An 18,997-nucleotide genomic window follows, 5' to 3' on the forward strand; every position below is an offset into this window, starting at 1 on the left:
ATGGCACTTGGTGAGCTTAAAATGCTTAGCCAAATTTGGGTTCTGCATTGCTCACAAACACGCCAATCCCACCTACTTAAAACTCTTTCATTTTGCATTGATTGGTTACGGTAGTTGAGCTTCAAAACCAACTTTGACTCTTCCCAATCTTCACTTCTCATCTTCATGCCTTCCATCTATAAATTCCCCTAACCATCATTTTTCTCTCCACCTCTTCTACAAACTCCTAGCATGGCAAGTTTTGGGTCTCTCTCCCGCATAGCTGTGGTGTTAGCTATGGCTCTGTTGATGGTTGCATCAAGCTACGGTCAAATCAGCACGCCGTGTAACGCATCAATGGCAGGGAGTTTCTTCACACCTTGTATGAATTTTCTGACAAATAGCAGCGGCAATGGAACCTCGCCGACGACGGAGTGCTGCAGTGCCCTCAAGTCCCTCACAAGTGGAGGCATGGAGTGTTTGTGTCTCATTGTCACCGGCAGCGTTCCCTTCAGAATACCCCTCAATCGAACCATAGCCATTTCTCTCCCTCGTGCCTGCAACATGCCCGGGGTCCCACTCCAATGCAAAGGTTCGTTTCTTCATTTCCTCCTTTCACGCTTTCCTAATTTTTTTCTTTGTTATTAGTAATTATTAACTACTAAATATTGTTTGGTTTGGGGTATCTCACTATTAAAATTTTATATTTATTTCATAAATTAAAGTTATTTAAGAGGAAGAAGACACGGATTATTCTAACTTATAAAATAAACGTATTTTTTATTTCCATTTTATCCGTGATTATCGAGTAAGAAGTTTATCTAAATGTATAAAAGAGGCTTCTGAATTTCGAAATTCAAGTTATATTATATAGTTGTAACAAAAAATGCTTAACTTTCTCTCGCTGCTATTTGGTAACTTAACAAAAAAATAGATAAAAAAGAACGTTAGTAGAAAAAAAATATATACAATTATAGAAACATAAAGGTTTTAATGTACCAAAAATAGACAACAAATAGGTAGAAATAATTATGATCAACAATAAAACAAAACGAGAGAGTACTATATCAGAGACAATTTCGTTTTTATAAGATTCAAAACTCAAAATATGAAATTCTAAGCTGAAAAAAAAGTACTAATTTACCTCCTTAAAGTACTATTCATCCTAGATTTTATTCTTAATCTTGTTTATCAGTAAAGCTAATTAAGGAGTGTTTTTTTTTGTTTAATTATTTCGCAGCCTCGGGTTCACCACTTCCTGCTCCTGGTAAAGCTAAAACGCCTAATTAACTTCCATGAACTTGTTACTCAAAATTCTTTATCAAACATTTTCCTAAAATGTAACTAAGCTTTTGAATGATTTTATGAAACTTGTGCAGGACCAGTGTCTCTCGGACCTTCACCTTCGCCTGCATCAGCTTCCTCTGGATTTTCTCCAACCCCTAGTCCTCAAGGTTAATATTTCCTTTCAGTGACAGTTTTCAGATAAAAAAACTTCTCTAGTTTGATACTAACATATACTCCATTTCGTCTTTTGCACAGGTTCCACTGTTCTCCCCTCACCAACTTCACCGTCTCTGGCACCACAATCTGACACACCTTCTTCTCTTTTGACTCCACCATCTCCGTCGGCGGATTCTGGTAACCCATCTGTTTCAACGGGAAGTGGCCGCACTAATGTCACTCCATCATCTGCCATGACATCTTACAATGCCCCACCTTATCTTCTCTTCATTGCACTCGGATTTGCTGTTCTCAAATATTACTAGGTTGTATGTTTGGAGCATCTTGAAAACACCAAACATATATATTTATATATATTCTTTCCGGTGTGTCTTTTTGTTAGATTTAAGATGGTTCCGACCCCGCATTTGGGGAATATTTATTCATCATAAAGTTTTTGCTTGGTAATGCTTTTTTTTTTGTTGATGAACTTTTGTGTTGTAATGTATATATTAAAAGTTTGGAAACTGAAGTTCTTTGTTATTTCTTCAGCCTCCAAGTTTGTTCACTTATTATCTGTATTTTGATAGGACTTTTCAGTATGTTCAATTTTTTTTATACAACCAGTTTTTATTATTTGATTGTTACTTTGGGAGGTATATGAAACTGTCTGCTGTCTCGAATTTATTCATTTGTTTTTTGTAAGGTAAACCATGTATTAATCGACGGAACATAGAGGGCATTTCTTCTCATGACATTATCATTAAGTGAAAAAACAGCATAATAAAATAAATTTAATTGTAAATTTATCATCGCTCAAAAAAAGATATTTGTTTTTGTTGTTCATTACACTGCATTTTCTTTCTTACACACACCTCTTTCTTTTAGTTGTTATTAAAACTTTAACAGTCAACCTTGTCATAACTGTAACAAAATAAAATAACTAAAACAAATAGTAAACATCCATCATTAGAAATATTACAAAAAAAATTGTAACTACAAAAGTTAATAACATTTATCGTTGTTAAACAAATGTTGCAACAAAATTATAACTTAGTCAAACATCTTTTCATATTTCAATAAACAAACGTTAGGAAGGTTAATATGTCTTAAGTATTATATAATTTTGTGTTTCATGAACGTAGTAAAATTTTAGTTGCATTTCAATGATTTGAATGAATGTGCTGATATCGTTAACGTCACAAAACTTTCTTTCATTGATAATTGATCATTAGTACCAGATAACTTTTAATTTATTTTTTATAAGATTATGACACTGTAACTGATAAAATAAACCCAAGTTTTATGGAATATTCAATCATTAAACCTGAATCACTTTATAATATCGGATACTCATCTTGCATATTAACACAATCATTTTCATCTTTATTGACTAAATATTTGATTTCTTCGTTATTAACTTTAGCTATAGAAGTTCACACCATTGTATTTGTATCTATTACAAAAGTTTGATGACAATCATTTTATCATTTTAGTATTATATATAAATGATATATTGGTGGTAGTTCCCAATACAACTCAAATAATTTTTTTTTCTCAAATAAAAAAAAATGAGAATACAAATGACTAAAGCGTTCGATATTGAGCTAGTAAATGAAATTTTAGATTCTAAAAATAATTATCTATTAAAACCGTTTTAACATGCAAAATCAGAAGCAAATTTCTACCCAATTTGATCAATTATAAGCAATCCGAGTAGTCACAGTGAAGAAAATAAGAACCCTGTGCCATTTTTCGTTGCTACATTGGAGAAAAGGTTAATTATAGTGATTTTTTGTTTTGAGTAAATTAGGTTTACAACATAGATATCTTCTCACTTGGGCACGTGACAGATTGATTAATCACACTGCAAACTGGCGTTGGAACACGAAAGGTGGAAGAAAGTTTGAATCATTAATCAGTTGGTTTCGAATTCTTTTCTTAAAGATAGGAAGTAGTAAAAAGGAGCCCAAATTTTAGCAACAGACGTTGACTTTGTTTGTGGTTGAGAAACCATTTATAAAAGTATATATGTTGATCTCTCTTCCAAAAGCAAGGTAGGGAAAGGAGGAAAATAAAACCACCAACAACAGCAGAAGAAAATGGCAAACAAATACGTTGCAGTGTTGTTGGTGGTGTGCCTCATGGCCGCTGCAAGTGTTGATGGTCAAGAAACCCAACTACCATGCTTTGAGAAGTGTGTCTCATTTGACTGCGGCGAGAATCCCTCTAACTTTTGCAAGTTCCTCTGTGGCTTCGGTTGTTCAGCTGCTGGGATGTCAAGTAAGTTAATTTATTTACATGTATATGATTTTTGTTTTCTCTGTTACATGGAATATTGAAATAACAAAGTTTAATAAACCCTAAACTGTTTTAACCAATCAACAGTATTGAATATAAAGAAATTCATTTGTTCTTCTTTTAAATTTTTAAGGATCATGAGGCATTATATTAAAATAGTTATTGTATTTTGTGGACATGTTTATGTGAAATTTGATAAACATTTATTATTGTTGAGTCTCTGATTTTAAAACATACGTACGATGCAGCAAATTTGGTAGAAGAACCAGGATTAGCATTGGCAGAAGCACCAGGATCATCATTGGCAGAAGCACCACAATTCCCAAGGAAGGTAAAAGCACCATTGGTGAAAGACTAATGCAAGTCTTTGAATAAGACCTCAGCTTGTAGCATAGGTCGGGAAAAATACAGTCATGGGTCTTTCTCGTCAACAAGAGGACATCATCTTATTTTATTATTCATGTCCTTATCCTCCTTTCCTTCAATTATTAACTATCACTAAATTAAATATTTTCCATTCCACCAATTATACACTTTGTTTTCTTCATTGGTATATATATATTTTTTGTGTTTGCGTGGAGAGAGAAAAGAGAAATTTATATATATATATATATATATATATATATATATATATATATATATATATATATATATATATCATTAAGAATTCAAGTATAAAACAAATTTCTTTAAAATTTGATTTGCATTACGGATGACGGGCAAATAAATAATTTTAATAGATGATTATTCAAATTACTCTCTTTTTTATAGAAAATCTTGTAATAAGGATATAAATATGTATAATATTGAAATTTTTTTAATTAGATATGAGAATGAAAATGATTATATATATATATATATATATAATTATTTTGTTTAATTTTCGTCTTATCTCCGTCTCGATTTTATTAAAACAATCATAGTTATATTAGGTAACTTAAAAATTATTCTGTGTAATATGAAAAATTTAATTTCAGCATCTTGAAAGAAAATTTATATAAATTATGTGTGTTCTAAAAGTTTTGAAATTTATATGATTGGAAGCCTTATCCAGTCTAGTTTTAGAATATATAACTTAAAAAAAAAAAGTTGACCATGGTGCAGTAAAATTATGAAACCCAGGATACTAGCTTGGATTTCAAGCAGTGGAGTATTCAGTTGCAATGCTTACAATAGTCCTTTCTTTGAACTAGTTTGAGTGATTAAACTTAAATAGTTTTATATATTTTTTTTAACAGAAAGATATTTTCTTGTTCATCCACACCTTATTGATTAAAAAGTAATAGAAAGAGTTGCATGAATTGTCTAAAGAAGACTATTAATGTGTTTGATTTGCCATTTACGTTATTTACCAAGATCGAATGACGATGTTTCTTTATTGGTTTTGAATGATTTAGAGAGAGAAAAATAAAATAAAGGAGAGTCAAGTCGAGAGAAAGATAGCAAATATAATTTTACTATTTTACCTTACTTTTGATTAGAGGGGTGTACATAGAAAAAATTCTTCAAGTTACAATGTTGAAGATATACAATACAAACAAAAATTTCACTTTGCAATTTAAGATTGTCATTTCATATTTCTTTTTCACGTTGTGATTGTTTTAATTGGAGCTAAAAATTGAAGTGAATAAGCATCTATGTGAAACTGGACATTTACGTAGATTCATGACCTATTATGTTCATAATTGTATTTGCAATATTTTATATTGTACTATAATTCCATTTATTACAAGAATATAATATGTATAAATTACAAGATAATATAAGAATAATTATATTAATTTCTTATTATTGTTCAATTTGAATGGAAGTATACATCATTTACAATATATGATGAGAATAATTATATTAATTTAATATTATTGTTCAATCGAAGCGAAGTACAATAACTATTTGAGCTTTCTAAAAAATTCATCAATAAAAATTAATAGATAATTTGAATTGATAACGTTGTTACAAATATTTGATAATTTAAAAATAAATTGTCAATTATAATTTAAGGCCTTTATATAAATTTAACTCGTGAGTAGTTAGGGGGTTAAAAGTTTCTCTTTTTTAGATTTTTTTTTTCAGTAGATTATGCTTATTTATTTAATATATTATCTATTAAAGTATGATAAAATTTATTGGAATAGAATCTCCTGCACTTTTATTCATTTATCTACGATCTAAACACATTATAATTCACTATTATAAATACTAAGGAGAATAAATCTATTCGTAATTAAATTGCAGCTACTAGATATGTCTATAATCAGGTTTTTCATAAATATAATGATTAATAATAATAATAATAATAATAATAATAATAAATAACAATATCTTAATAATTTTAATGTCTATTTTATAAAAGAAGAGATTCCAATGGTATTCTTTTTAAGAACTTTGTAAAAATATGTTAGTTATAAAATGGTAAATAGTGTCAATTATTATTTTATTATGAATAAAATGATAATCAATTTTAATATATTTCAGTTTTTATATAAAATATTAGATTTTAAATTATATGTAATGATAATTGACTATGAAAGTACAATCATATTCTTTTATAATTTTTAATTTTTAAATCATTAAGTAACTATTTAAACAATTTTAACATGTAATGGTAGTCATGATGTTCAATCTTTATAAAAGAACAAGAGACGGATGATTGTTTTTTTTTACTATAAAATCCAATTTGAATCACACCATCCCTATAATTCTAATTTACTAAATACATTTATTATACTTTCACTAGAGTTATGTCACATCACAGTTGAGAATTCAAGTGAGTTTAAGTCTCACGTTAGATAGAAATGAAAAAGTAAAACACTATATAAAGGAAGTAAAACACTATATAAAGGTGAAAGATCCATTAACCCATTGCTTTAAGATTTTGGGTAAAGAGTGGTGTTAGTGAAAGATCCATTATCTTAAGGTTTTGAGTAGAGAATGATATCAATTCCTTATATGTAGTTCATATCTCATTGGTATTGTGTCTCTTCATCCTAGATAGACCCAACAATTACTATGCATAAACTTGAATACATTCTTAACTCATATTAATGGTAATCATTTTGTATTTTACTTAGAATAAATTAAATAAATTTCAAAGTTTTTACGAATAATTAGACAAAAAAATCAGACACAATTTAGCATTAAATTCAAATTATAGTTTATAACTTATTAAGTGATATTTCAAGTTCATTATTAAATCTATCATTTGGAGTCATCCATTTTTTTTAATATTTTTTGTATTTCCTACTTTTGTGATATACGTGGATATCCATTTTTTGTAACCCTTTCCTTCTTTGTTCCAATGTGAGAATCCTTTTTGAGATTTGATTCTAAAACGGAGGAGTTGTAACTCCGCCCCGACAACTTACAGGATATATTGACTCCCCCCACACATCACCACGAGACTTTCCAATGTGCTTTGTCCTCACTCGCACATTTTCTGAGAAAACTTCCGAGAAGGTCACCCATCCCTAAATTACTCCATGCTAAGCACGCTTAACCATGGAGTTCTTATGGGTTAGGCTACCAAAAAGCAAATGCATTTAGGTGATATGAATAGCCAAATCAATCCCTTTAAGCTATCCTTCAACTGTATAGTCCCATACCTATACAGTCTCTAGATCCCTCTCATTCCGGTGTATGTTCGATTCGTCCATGTGCCCCTTCCACTAGAAGCCTGCCAGGAGCCGCTCCTTGTCAGTGCCCCTTGCACTTCGTGCCTCTTGCACCGGCGATCACTCCCCGCCCTCTTAGTGCCCGGGTGTCACATGTAAATGTGACATCCCAAATATATAGCAGATATATATGCAAAGACATCACCAATTTATAATATTAGAAAGCAGTTAAGAGATGTACTTAAAGTATTATAGGATTACAGTCTTCCAGAATTTACTAAGAAATTAAAACTTCAAGCACTAGAGTTTTCCAAAATATGTCCAGAATTTGAAACTTAAAACATAACAAGGTTCTTAAAAATGACATAAGAGAACTAAGAATTCCTAGTGAGTCTAAGTTGTAGCATCATCTTCATTTCTCTCCAATGTTGCCTCCAAAGAAACCTCATCTTCCTCTGCTCACATCCAAGTGGATGATCATTGCAAAGGAAAACACATACAACAAGCACACAAACAAGCAAGGGTGAACTAATTATATAAAAGCATGCATCATATCAAGCACATAACATACAAGAGTTAACTTAAATCATAGCAGTTTAAGGCATACATCCTAGCATGTTATCTTCTAGACTTGACTCGTCCGGACTTTAGAATGATAGTCGAGCTATGGCGGGTCCTGCACTCGTGGTGACTTATGAAACTTGGGTTCCCCACCCTGCCACACTCACGAGGTTAGCCTGTTCCGGGCCTTGAGGCATACTGGAAGCCCCCAAGACTAAGACCTTCTGCTACTCCTCACCACATGGATTAATCCCTCTACTTGAGTATGATTAGCCATTGGAGTTTCAGAATGACCCCCAAGACTGAGCTCCTACATTCATTCTAAACATACTTGAATCTCAACAAGAGAATTCACTGTGGATCACAACATGAGGCACCACCATGTAACCCCCCTGTGAGGTCTATGGAATTACGTCCATCAAACATACCTTGAAAATCACATACTTTCACTTTTACATTGCATACAAAAATAGATATAATACTAATTATACTTCAAAAGACCACAAACAACTTAATAAGTAATCAAAAATCACATGAAACCATTCCATGTACATTAACAGACAATAACAGTCCAAGAAAACCCACTAAACAACACCAAACCCCTTAAACTCATACTTAGACCAGGAAAATAACTTTGAAACTATCACCAACAGTTTCGAAAAGGCCCAAAACCCCTAAAACGACCTAAAGAACGTCCAAAAATGATATCCGAAACCCCGAAAACCACCCAAAACTATCCTGGATGATTTTCCGACGACAATAATCGATTATCATATGTGATAATCGATTATTTGCGAGAGCTTTGAAGAAGATATAACTCTCTGACTAAAATAATCGATTATCAAGTGAGATAATCGATTATTCTTATCAGTTTTTGACAGCAATGTGATTTTTCTGGTTTTGATGCATCTTAGACATATCCAAATGAACAAACTAAAATATGTAACACTAATATTGATATGAAACATGTTTATAGATGAAAGTAAAGTATTGCATTGGTCATTTGGATAGGAATTAGATGTACTAAACCAACTCAATTTCTATTCCAAAACATCTAACTCAATAACTAGAGGATCCCAAACCCAATTCTAACACTTTGTACCTATTCTGACCAATTTGGTGACTCAAACAAGTCACAATCCACTTGCTAAGACTGCCCCAATAGCCCAATTATACCCAAAACCCCTAACTCTCAAATTCATTACCTCACTTCCTCCAAAAGGCCTTTATTTTCATCCTAGTAGAGATCTTTCTTTACCCCAATTGGTCACTGGAGATGACCCAGATGTCTGAACGCATCAAACTCACCTTCGACGCTAGCACATATGACTAGTCACAACTGACTGGACCAGGCCAGGGCTGCTCTATGATGAGGGATGTGCCAACTCAGGTTTTTAAGGTTCCTCTATCCTACCAACAAAGAAAGACTCTCAACAGTTAACAATTAATTTATTTAAATTATCTACCTTGTTCTTTTATGCTCTAAATCTGAAATGCCTAATTTTAATATTTTCACTTCCTCTCACAGCAACCTGAAACAGTACCTATACATCTATTTAATACCCATATACATGCTATTACAGAACCCTTACTCCAGACCTTCTAACAAGATCAATTTCAGCCAACAAACTCATTCAAAACAGATTAAATTCATCACATCACAACATGCATAATTTCACAGTTTCAGTTATAACACCTAATACAATAAAAGTCATAAAACAGTTTCACAAGAGCACACCAGTTCAACATTCATATACATATATTTTTATAAAATAAATTCATACAAAAATAATTAGCTCCCCTTACCTTGAAGTTAAGCAATATAGCCAACTAGAGTGTCCTAACCGTGCCTTCGCAGCGAAAACTCAAACGGTGCCCTACAACCACCTAAATGGTGATGAAAACAGCTCTTAGAGCTAGAATAGACAGAGAATCAAAATGGAGCACCACCAGTTGCATGCAACCAGTAAAGTTGCATGTCCTAGGTTCAAGAAAAGTGGAGGAATTGACTTACCCGTCCCAATAGAAATTTAATCGGATAGAAGGGAAGCTCTCAACTTCGTGAGCGAAAGAACACCACCTAATTAGAAATGCAACGGTTCAAATGAGTGTAAGGGTAGAGAGAAGGCAGAGCAAGAAGGAGGAAGCTGAGTTTAGAGAGAGAAAGGAGAACTGGAAAATGAGCTCAGAGTTGAAAAATAAAGGAACCCCTTCTAAAGTCATAGATCCTTAACTTATGGACTGACTGCTTCAACATAAGGTCCAATAATCTTATTATTTTCAGGCTCTTACAAGAGTTGTCAACAATACTAAAATTTGTTGAATTTCAACTGCTAACTTATAAGTTTGAACAAATTGTAAAATAATGAACTCATAAATCTCTCAGTAAAATCAACTAGCATGTTTAACTGTTGTTGTAGAAGCATTTCTCGTAAAAACCTAGAAGTGGACAGATTAACTTCATTAACAGACTTCAAGACCGTTGTTAGCATCGTAGTGCAGCGTTGCAAAATAAACTGATTAGGAAAATAATCTTTTTTTGCTTGGAAAACCATCCACATCTATCTAGACAATAAAACTCATAAAATGCTAATAATCACATTTAACCTTTTTTTGAGTTCAAATTTATAATAACAAAAAAAGAAGATAAAATTTTAAGGATAAAATAATTATAAAAAAGTGATTTTTTTTAAAGAAAAAAGTAATGAAAAGTTGTGTGAAATGATTATAAAAAATTTGTGTATTTGAAAATATTATTACTTTTTAAAGTTAGGATGTGTAATTACATGAACCCAAATTTTAGCTTTGACTCTGTTTGTGGTTCGTAAACGATTTACGGAGCTATATATACAGCCGATCTATCTTCCAAAAGTAAAGTGAAGAAAGAAGGAAAAAGGAAAAGAAAACCACCAGCAACAGGAAACGAAAATAAAGGAAAAACCTAAAATGGGAAACAAATACGTTGCAGTGTTGCTGGTGGTGTGGCTCGTAGCCGCTGGAGGTGTTGATGCTCAAATAGATCGCATGAGTCAATGCGTTAACAGTTGTCTTGATTATCAGTGCAAAGAAAACCCTACAATGTTTTGCACCTTCGTCTGTCGATTCGGTTGTGCATCCACAGGGATTCAAAACGGTATAACTTAATCTATTTACGTATACGTCTCATTTTTCTTTTCGCCTCAGTTCTTCTAATCAATCAACAACATTGAATATACAGAAATTCATTTCTTCTTCATCTTACGGATTAGATTTCACTGGCGTATTGATATCGTGATTCATATAATTCTTTACGTAGAGGATTAATTGTGTTTATTTGATAAACATATGTATTATTGCTGAGTTTGTGATTTTAAAATATACGATGCAGTAAATCTGGCTAAAGCACACGCAGAAGCACCACAATTCCCAAGGAAGGTTCAAGCCCCTTTGAAGAAAGACGACTACGCAGGAGAAATGCAAGGCTTTCATTGAGACCTAAAATACAGTCATTCGGTCTTAGTATGGGGTTTTCTCATCAACCAGAGGACACAATTTTCTTATTCATGTCCTTCTTTTCCTCCTTTCCACAGATCATTATAACTATCATTAAATTAAATATTATCCATTTTCTTCTCACTCTCTTCTTTCTTTTTTCCATCAACCATACACTTCCTTTTCTTTAACTGATATATATATGCATGTCCACTCTTATTTTATAACCATAAAAATATTAAAAAATATATTTTTTAATTATTATTAAAATATAAAATGTTATTAATTTTATAAAAAATATATTTTCAGATAACAATTACAAAATTTTTAAAATATATAATTAATAAAATTAATTTGTATTAATAAAAGTGAAATGAGCACTGAAATATATATACCAACAAGCTTATAACAAATAATTACTAAAAATCAATTTTCTTTATTAATAGTCATAAATATATATTTCATTTGTGTTTCATATAAAGAAAAAGAAGAATAATTAATATATCATTTTTATTTCAACTATTTATTTCCTTTAATATAACTAACACATGAATGATTGAATGGAATTGACATATTGCTTTTTAGTTTGACTGTTTAACTATTTTAATATAGTTAAACCTAAACATATGTTATTCATTAATATGATTTTATATTCAAATCAAAATTTTATTTATATATACAAATAGAAACACACGTGTTTAAACGGATATGTGTTCACTTTCCTTTATAATAATAAAACATAAAATTAATTCTTTAATTATTAAAATAAATAGTATTAAATTTATACAAAGTATATTTTAAAAAATAATTATAAAATTTAAAAGATAAAATAATTAATAAAAGTAAAATGTATATACAAAAAAAATATTTATCAAGCAATTTAAATATCCATAGAGTCAAGTTATTTAAATTTTTACACTTCAACATTTTCAAATGCTGTTACATTCAGTTCAATTCAACATTTAACTGAAGAATCACATTAAGTATTAAGTTTTTTTTATAAAATAGAGACTCAATTGAATTAAATAAAAGATAAATATAAAAGTTAAATATTTAAATATAAGAACCAAACTATTAATTAAATAATACTTTTAAAAAAATTAATTATTTTAAAGCACATCAATAATTAATTAAATTTGTATAACAACACATGCATAACTATATGTATTATAAGTATATATGAAAAATGGAAATGAATTCTTATTTGAGATACGGATATGTAATGGTTAAACCTCATAATATTGATATAGTATTAACCGTAGTGAACTCGAGACATTTTAGGACTATACTTCATTTGTCATTGTTTCGGTGTAAATGTTGTCCGGTGTGTCTTTGTTGCTCCTGGCTGCCTGGGACGCTTGCTCTTCTCCAATTGTTGTTGTTCATACTCGCCAAAGGAGGGGGAGTACCTGCAAAGATACTCGGACGCTCAAGTCAGATGTGAGTTATGGAGCCTCAGCTCTCAAGAGAGTGATTATGATACGGCTCTCAGATATTATTTAGGGTCTCTAGATATAAAGAGAACGTACCTGAACTTTTGTCCTGTCATTATATTTATGAGCAAAATAAAAATAACCACCTTACCTAAAAATGTGGTTAGTGGCTTATAAATATCTTAACCGTTTAAGATATTTTATGTAATAAATATAATATCTAAGATATTTTATGTAATAAATATAATATCTAAGATATTTTATATAATAAATATAATATCTAAGATATTTTATGTAATGGTTAAACCTCATAATATTGATATAGTATTAACCGTAGTGAACTCGAGACATTTTAGGACTATACTTCATTTGTCATCATAGTTAGTTTTTTTGTTTTTTTTTATTTGATGAAAACCTTGATTAATATTGATATTACTGTTGTTTTGGGTTTAGTACTTCCCAATTCGTATCCTCTTCTTAAATACTATACTTTAATTAAGTAGCTTTTTTAAACGTCAGTTTTTAGTTTTTAATATTTAAATTACTACATTTTTATTTTAATTTTTACAAAGATAAGACTTTCATTATATTTTTCATTTGTCTCTCTTTGAGAGATGGTGTTTTATTGTTTTTTATGTAAGTTAATTTTAATTTACTTTTTTTATTACATGAGATAGCGTTAATAGCGATAAATAATAATTGATGTTTTTGATATTATGGTTTTTTATATGGTTATTTTCTAATCATTATATTAATTAAAATAATTAAACTCTGATGTCTGCATAAAAGTGTAACTTTGACCGAAATATTGTAAGAGATGGTTTAATATTAATAATAACATTTAGAGTAATCAGGCATAAAAGATAATAATTGTAAAGCAGTATAATGACATATACTAAAACAAAAATGCGGTGAGCGTGGATCGAACACGCGACCTTCAGATCTTCAGTCTGACGCTCTCCCAACTGAGCTATCCCCGCACATGTATAAAGAATGCCACATAGATTTTAATAATCTTTATTAACTCGTACAACTATGAATTGATCAAATATATTTATTTACAGAAATTTGTAAGATTTTAAAAAATTATGAATCAAATGACTGGAGGGCAATTTTTTATAATATTTAACTGCTAATTTAGTCCTTATATTTCACATAATTACTTTAAATTCTAACTTTTTTATACCTCTAACATATAACACGTATGGTTGAGATCAATATATATAATTATTAAATAAGTTTGTATAGTAGTATAAAATGTATAATTAAAATTTTCTTAATTTATTTTTTCGATTTATATGAATAAAATGGTACGAGAACAGAATATTTATATATTAAAATATATGAAAAAAAATTACATAATATTTTTTTCATGGATAAAAATTATCTCCTTTTGTATTCATAACTTGCAAAAAAAAGAAAAAGAATTCTATTAACCTGTAAACAGATAGAAAGAAATCATGATAAGAAAAGGAGAGAGAAATAATAGTAGACCACAAGAGAAAAATAATTAGAAGCAAACAAGATTCTAGAAAATTTAAGCAGTCTCAAGTACTACGTACCAATTCTAATACTAATGTATTCTTATGTAGGGAAGAAAAGAAGATATTTATCTTTAAGTTTATTTGTTTGTTTATTTTATATTATTTTTGTTTATTGAAGTGTCTTTAAATTTATTTATTTTATCATTCATTTATTCTATATTATTTTCACTCTCTGAAGCATTTTAAATGTCATTTTATTTAATTAATTTTTTTATTTTATAATTATATTTACTTAGTCTGTTATCGTCATTTATAGGAGTATATAGGCTGTTAGTGAAGATAAGCAAAAGTCTGAGAAGTAAACGATAGATGTAATGCATATGTTTGAATCTCTCTTAATTTTGATGTTGATTAATTAGGTATAGTGAGTAATATCTCATTATTTAGATTTAGTACGAGGAGAAAGATGAATATATTCAAATTTGTCTGTCTCCGTATCTCGTTCCGGTTTTAAATTATTAAAAAAATTATAATTTATTTGTTTTAAATAATAATCTTATATACTGATGGATAAAGGAGGAAAGAATAGGAAACCCTATATATGTTTTTTATCTAAATATATAAGTATAGTTAGTTAAATTATAATTTGTTTGGTTAGGAGGAGGAATCCTGGTAGGAAGAATGCGAAATTATAGCAGTGAAAGTGCGAGATTATTTGTGGTGAAGGAGGCACTTAAGGAGGTATATATGGTAATGATAGTTGAAAGAGCAAGGCAGGGAAGGAGGAAAAAGAAACGAACTAACAGCAGGAAAATATAAAATAAAAGAAAATGGGGAAAAAATACATCTTGTTGTTGTTGGTGTGCCTTGTTGTGGCTGCGGCTGTTTGTGTTGAGGCGGAGGAATACACCGATTTGCAAAAGGATTGCTTCGGTCACTGCTGGCATGGTTGCTTTTTCCCCACACCATTCTGCGATGGCTGGTGTGCTACAGCCTGCAAATACCCAATCAATATGGGTAACTTCATTTCTTTTTTCTCTAATCAATGTAAAACTTTTAATATAATTAATTATACAATTTAGTGTCTAAAAGTAGAAACATATTATGTAGCTATTCGGTTTTAGGTCATACTCATATTCATAAAATGTAAATTTGAATATCATGAACCTTACTAAGTAATGAGGTGTTTCAAACCAAAATTTCTGTTCTGTTGTGTGGTGTTGGATTGTTTTCTTCTGCAGGTTTATGAAAATGAGCAGTAGAAAGTAAACTTCATTAGTGCATGTAACGTGGTCATCAAAATTTTGAGAAGCTGACAGAGGCAACTTCCAGTGGATTGAAAATATTGAAAGATGGTAGGTTCTCTCTGGAAACAATGATATAAAATATCGAAGACAAAAATAACATTGTGAAAACAAATTTGTATGTATGACCTTGTAAGAATAAGGTATATGCATATAGTTATTACAAAGTGTGTTTGGATTGATTTCAGATAGCCTGTACAATGAGTAAAGCGTCCCGTACCATCTGAGGAAGATGAGTTACGCGTCTCAGCGCTGTCACCCAAGAGCCCAACAGTATGTAAAGGAAGGCTTTCCGGTGAAGGACATTACCATGTTTACTCACAAAGTTTTCTCATCAATTTGGCCATTGCATTTTGATTCACTTTTTCCTCCTTCCCTCTCCTTTTTTTTCCATAATCATAATAATATCATATCAAATTCTTTTTCCATTATTCTCGTTTCTTCTTTCCTTATTCACCAATACTACTTCTTCTCTTACTTATGCTTACATTCTACAACTAAATTTGTCTGCATATATAAGCTCTTTTGCTTTCAATACATTATTCAAGCCAGGACCGACTTAAGTCCTAACAAGTTTTTGATTTAGACATCTTAAAAAGATGTTTCAAAAATAAATTATACTAATATATTTTTATTAAATTAATTGTAATATATTTCTATCCAAATAAGTTTTTCTTTTAATTATTTTATTAATGAATATTTCTAAAACAAGCTAAACATGTTTATGAAAAAGTTAAAATTTAAAAATTGAATTTGAGTACTTATTAAAGAAAAGAAAGAGATTTGACACTTTAAGATACTATGAGTCTATGATGTATTTATTTTCTTAACAATCATAACAAAATTTTATTGTTTTAACTCATTCTTAATTATATAAAATATATATATTCTTTTCTAAATGCATATATAACTTATAGAATAAAAGTAAAATTCTTTATTTTTTGTTTTTTATTCATTTAGAAAATTTAATTAGATCTCTAATTTTTATTTTGTTTAATTAAGTTATCTAGATTTTACATATGAGGTTATTCCCATTATATTAACATTAATGTCGTGTTTGTACATGTCACGTGTCAGTTTATGGTATTTTTAATTATTTATTTTTTCATTTTTTAGACAAAATTTCTATCAAGTGTAATGTGAATGTTACATGAGAATGTTTTGTATTCAATTTAATTCTTATATTTAAAATTTTGATTAAATTCAGCTACAATTTATTTTTAAACTAGAGCAAAATTGTTTTTCAATGGATCAAATTAGTAATTAAATCTAATTATCATTTATATGTACATGTTAAACAGTTTTTCAAATTTATAGATTAAATCACTTTACCTAAAAATTGAAATTAATTTTACTTTAAACTAAATTTTAAAAAATACTTATTTTAAACTTGTAGCTTTTTTTAAATATTAAAAATTTAAATATAAAACAAAAAATCTTAATATTTGAAATAATTAAAAAAAATGTATTTTTCTCTGTTTGACTGATAAATTTACATCTTCAACTTAATATATAATAATTTTAAAATAGGGATTCCTTTATTGAAATTAAAAACGTAAAAAATAAAATTAATTTGAATATTTAAGTGGAGTGATTCAGTGTATTTTTTTTTATAAAAAATGAAGAAAATAAAAATATTATAAATTAACACGTAAGAGATATGAACATGTGAATCCTTGTTGAAAATTTTAAAAAACTAAATAAAAAATAGGAATTTAATTAAATTTTTCAAACGAATTAGAACACCAAAAAATGATTTTAACTTTAAAATAATGTTAATAATTTTGGTATCAGTAACTTCGGAAGAAGTTTTTTAAAACTAAAGATAATAAAGACTTATTAATCACAATGTTTTCACACAGTTAAACAAATTAACTTATTATCTATTAAAAAAATATTAAATCAAATTAATTCTTATAATTTAATAAATAATTTTATATCATTAAAAAACTTAAAAATAATTTTTAAATAAAATTAAAATATATTTTAACATAAATTATTTTATTATTAAATAAAAAGACATAAAATTTTTATGTTTGTTATAGATTTCAAGTCTCTCTAACACTTATAGAAAAAAAGAACTTTTATAGTGATTTTATTTTAGTGGTGTATTAAAACCGATAGAAAAATTTTAATTTTTAGAAATTTACTGATTGACATTTTATTATTTATTTATAATTTATGATTTTTAAATCATTAAATATTTAAATTGCATATTTTACTGCAACTTGTTATTTTTCTGTTTTGCCCTATTTAGCTCAAGTTGTGATTTTCAAAGAGCAGTTAGACAATAAAATACTATGTTATTCCAGTTTACTTTCAAACCACCTTTTAGCATTTAGAAACACTATCTTAAGCATAGTCTCTATTTTTAATTAAGTGTATAACAAATCAATAAAATTTTGTGTGTTTTTCTATTCGTAAAATGGTATCAGTGACAAAATTTTATAAGTTTGAGTCAATATATAGAAGGTTTTTTACAAACAATATAATCCGTGTTTAAAGTATGTTACTCATTTCACTACTTATTAAATGACCTGACTTAATTTGAGAAGTTTTAATTGAATCTATCAGTGACCAACTACAATAGCATGGGCTTAATTGTATACGGGTCAATATTGACGAAGAGTGGTGATGATTATATTGTTTAATAAAAGTATAACTGGTCGTTTTTTAAGGGAGATTATTTTGTAGAGATAGTAAAATATTATCAATTTTTGTAAGGGTGAAAACTTTGGAGACAAATCCATTGTTTCTAAATTCTAAATTGTAAAATAATTTTCCTTGTTGTATAGTTTATGTAGTTGTATATGGGTTGGAGTATCTAAGAATTTTCATGTTTATATATATATATATATATATATATATATATATATATATATATATATATATATATATATATATATATATATATATATATATATATATATATATATATATATATATATATATAGAGAGAGAGAGAGAGAGAGAGAGAGAGAGATAGATAGATAAACAAAGAATTTTACGAATAATATAATCAATATTTTAAAAAATATATTAATGATATATAGTCCTCCATTAACAAGCATAATTTTATTGGTTGTGGTTAGAAACAAATAATTCTTTTAGGTGTCCATGGTTTTGGGGGGCAAGCACATGATTCTCTTAGTGGGTTTTAAAAAACTGTTTTATATATACACAAATGAACTTCACGGGATAATTAGGATAACATGTTTCCATGTATTTTTGTTTCATATCATCAACTTCCTCTCATATAGCTGCTAAAGGGAAGAAGTTAATGTTATTAATGATTAAGAAAGGTATATTTATTATTTATCTTTTGTTTATATATATAAGGTGAAAGTGATAAACTCGAAAACATTAATTACTTGTGAAAATTGAATTTTAATTTTTTTATATAAAATTAA

General features: G+C 28.7%; 1 protein-coding gene, 1 long non-coding RNA gene and 1 other non-coding gene across 3 annotated transcripts; 2 read left to right on the forward strand and 1 right to left on the reverse strand.

The window, feature by feature from the left end:
* The first annotated feature begins 225 nt into the window (after positions 1-225).
* Positions 226-2,000, forward strand: LOC108325728 (non-specific lipid transfer protein GPI-anchored 20). Its single transcript, XM_017558823.2, has 4 exons — positions 226-571; positions 1,220-1,246; positions 1,359-1,433; positions 1,522-2,000. The coding sequence occupies exons 1-4, from the start codon at positions 232-234 to the stop codon at positions 1,746-1,748; spliced, it is 669 nt and encodes a 222-aa protein (XP_017414312.1). The 5' UTR covers positions 226-231; the 3' UTR covers positions 1,749-2,000.
* An 11,706-nt stretch (positions 2,001-13,706) lies between these two features.
* TRNAF-GAA (transfer RNA phenylalanine (anticodon GAA)) lies at positions 13,707-13,779 on the reverse strand. The gene has a single exon. It is a non-coding gene; the product is annotated as a tRNA-Phe (tRNA).
* A 1,297-nt stretch (positions 13,780-15,076) lies between these two features.
* LOC128195768 (uncharacterized) lies at positions 15,077-15,983 on the forward strand. Its single transcript, XR_008247614.1, has 3 exons — positions 15,077-15,300; positions 15,525-15,638; positions 15,776-15,983. It is a non-coding gene; the product is annotated as an uncharacterized LOC128195768 (long non-coding RNA).
* Positions 15,984-18,997: the final 3,014 nt, after the last annotated feature.

This window comes from Vigna angularis, chromosome 3, assembly GCF_016808095.1.
Source record: "Vigna angularis cultivar LongXiaoDou No.4 chromosome 3, ASM1680809v1, whole genome shotgun sequence".
NCBI lineage: Eukaryota > Viridiplantae > Streptophyta > Magnoliopsida > Fabales > Fabaceae > Vigna > Vigna angularis.

What these genes read in the sequence shown, in the direction of transcription:
- LOC108325728 (XM_017558823.2), top strand. Translation starts at nt 232, where the DNA reads ATGGCAAGTTTTGGGTCTCTCTCCCGCATAGCTGTGGTGTTAGCTATG. An exon ending in GGTCCCACTCCAATGCAAAG is followed by an intron (nt 572 to 1,219) that starts GTTCGTTTCTTC and finishes ATTATTTCGCAG; the next exon opens with CCTCGGGTTCACCACTTCCT. An exon ending in TCCAACCCCTAGTCCTCAAG is followed by an intron (nt 1,434 to 1,521) that starts GTTAATATTTCC and finishes TCTTTTGCACAG; the next exon opens with GTTCCACTGTTCTCCCCTCA.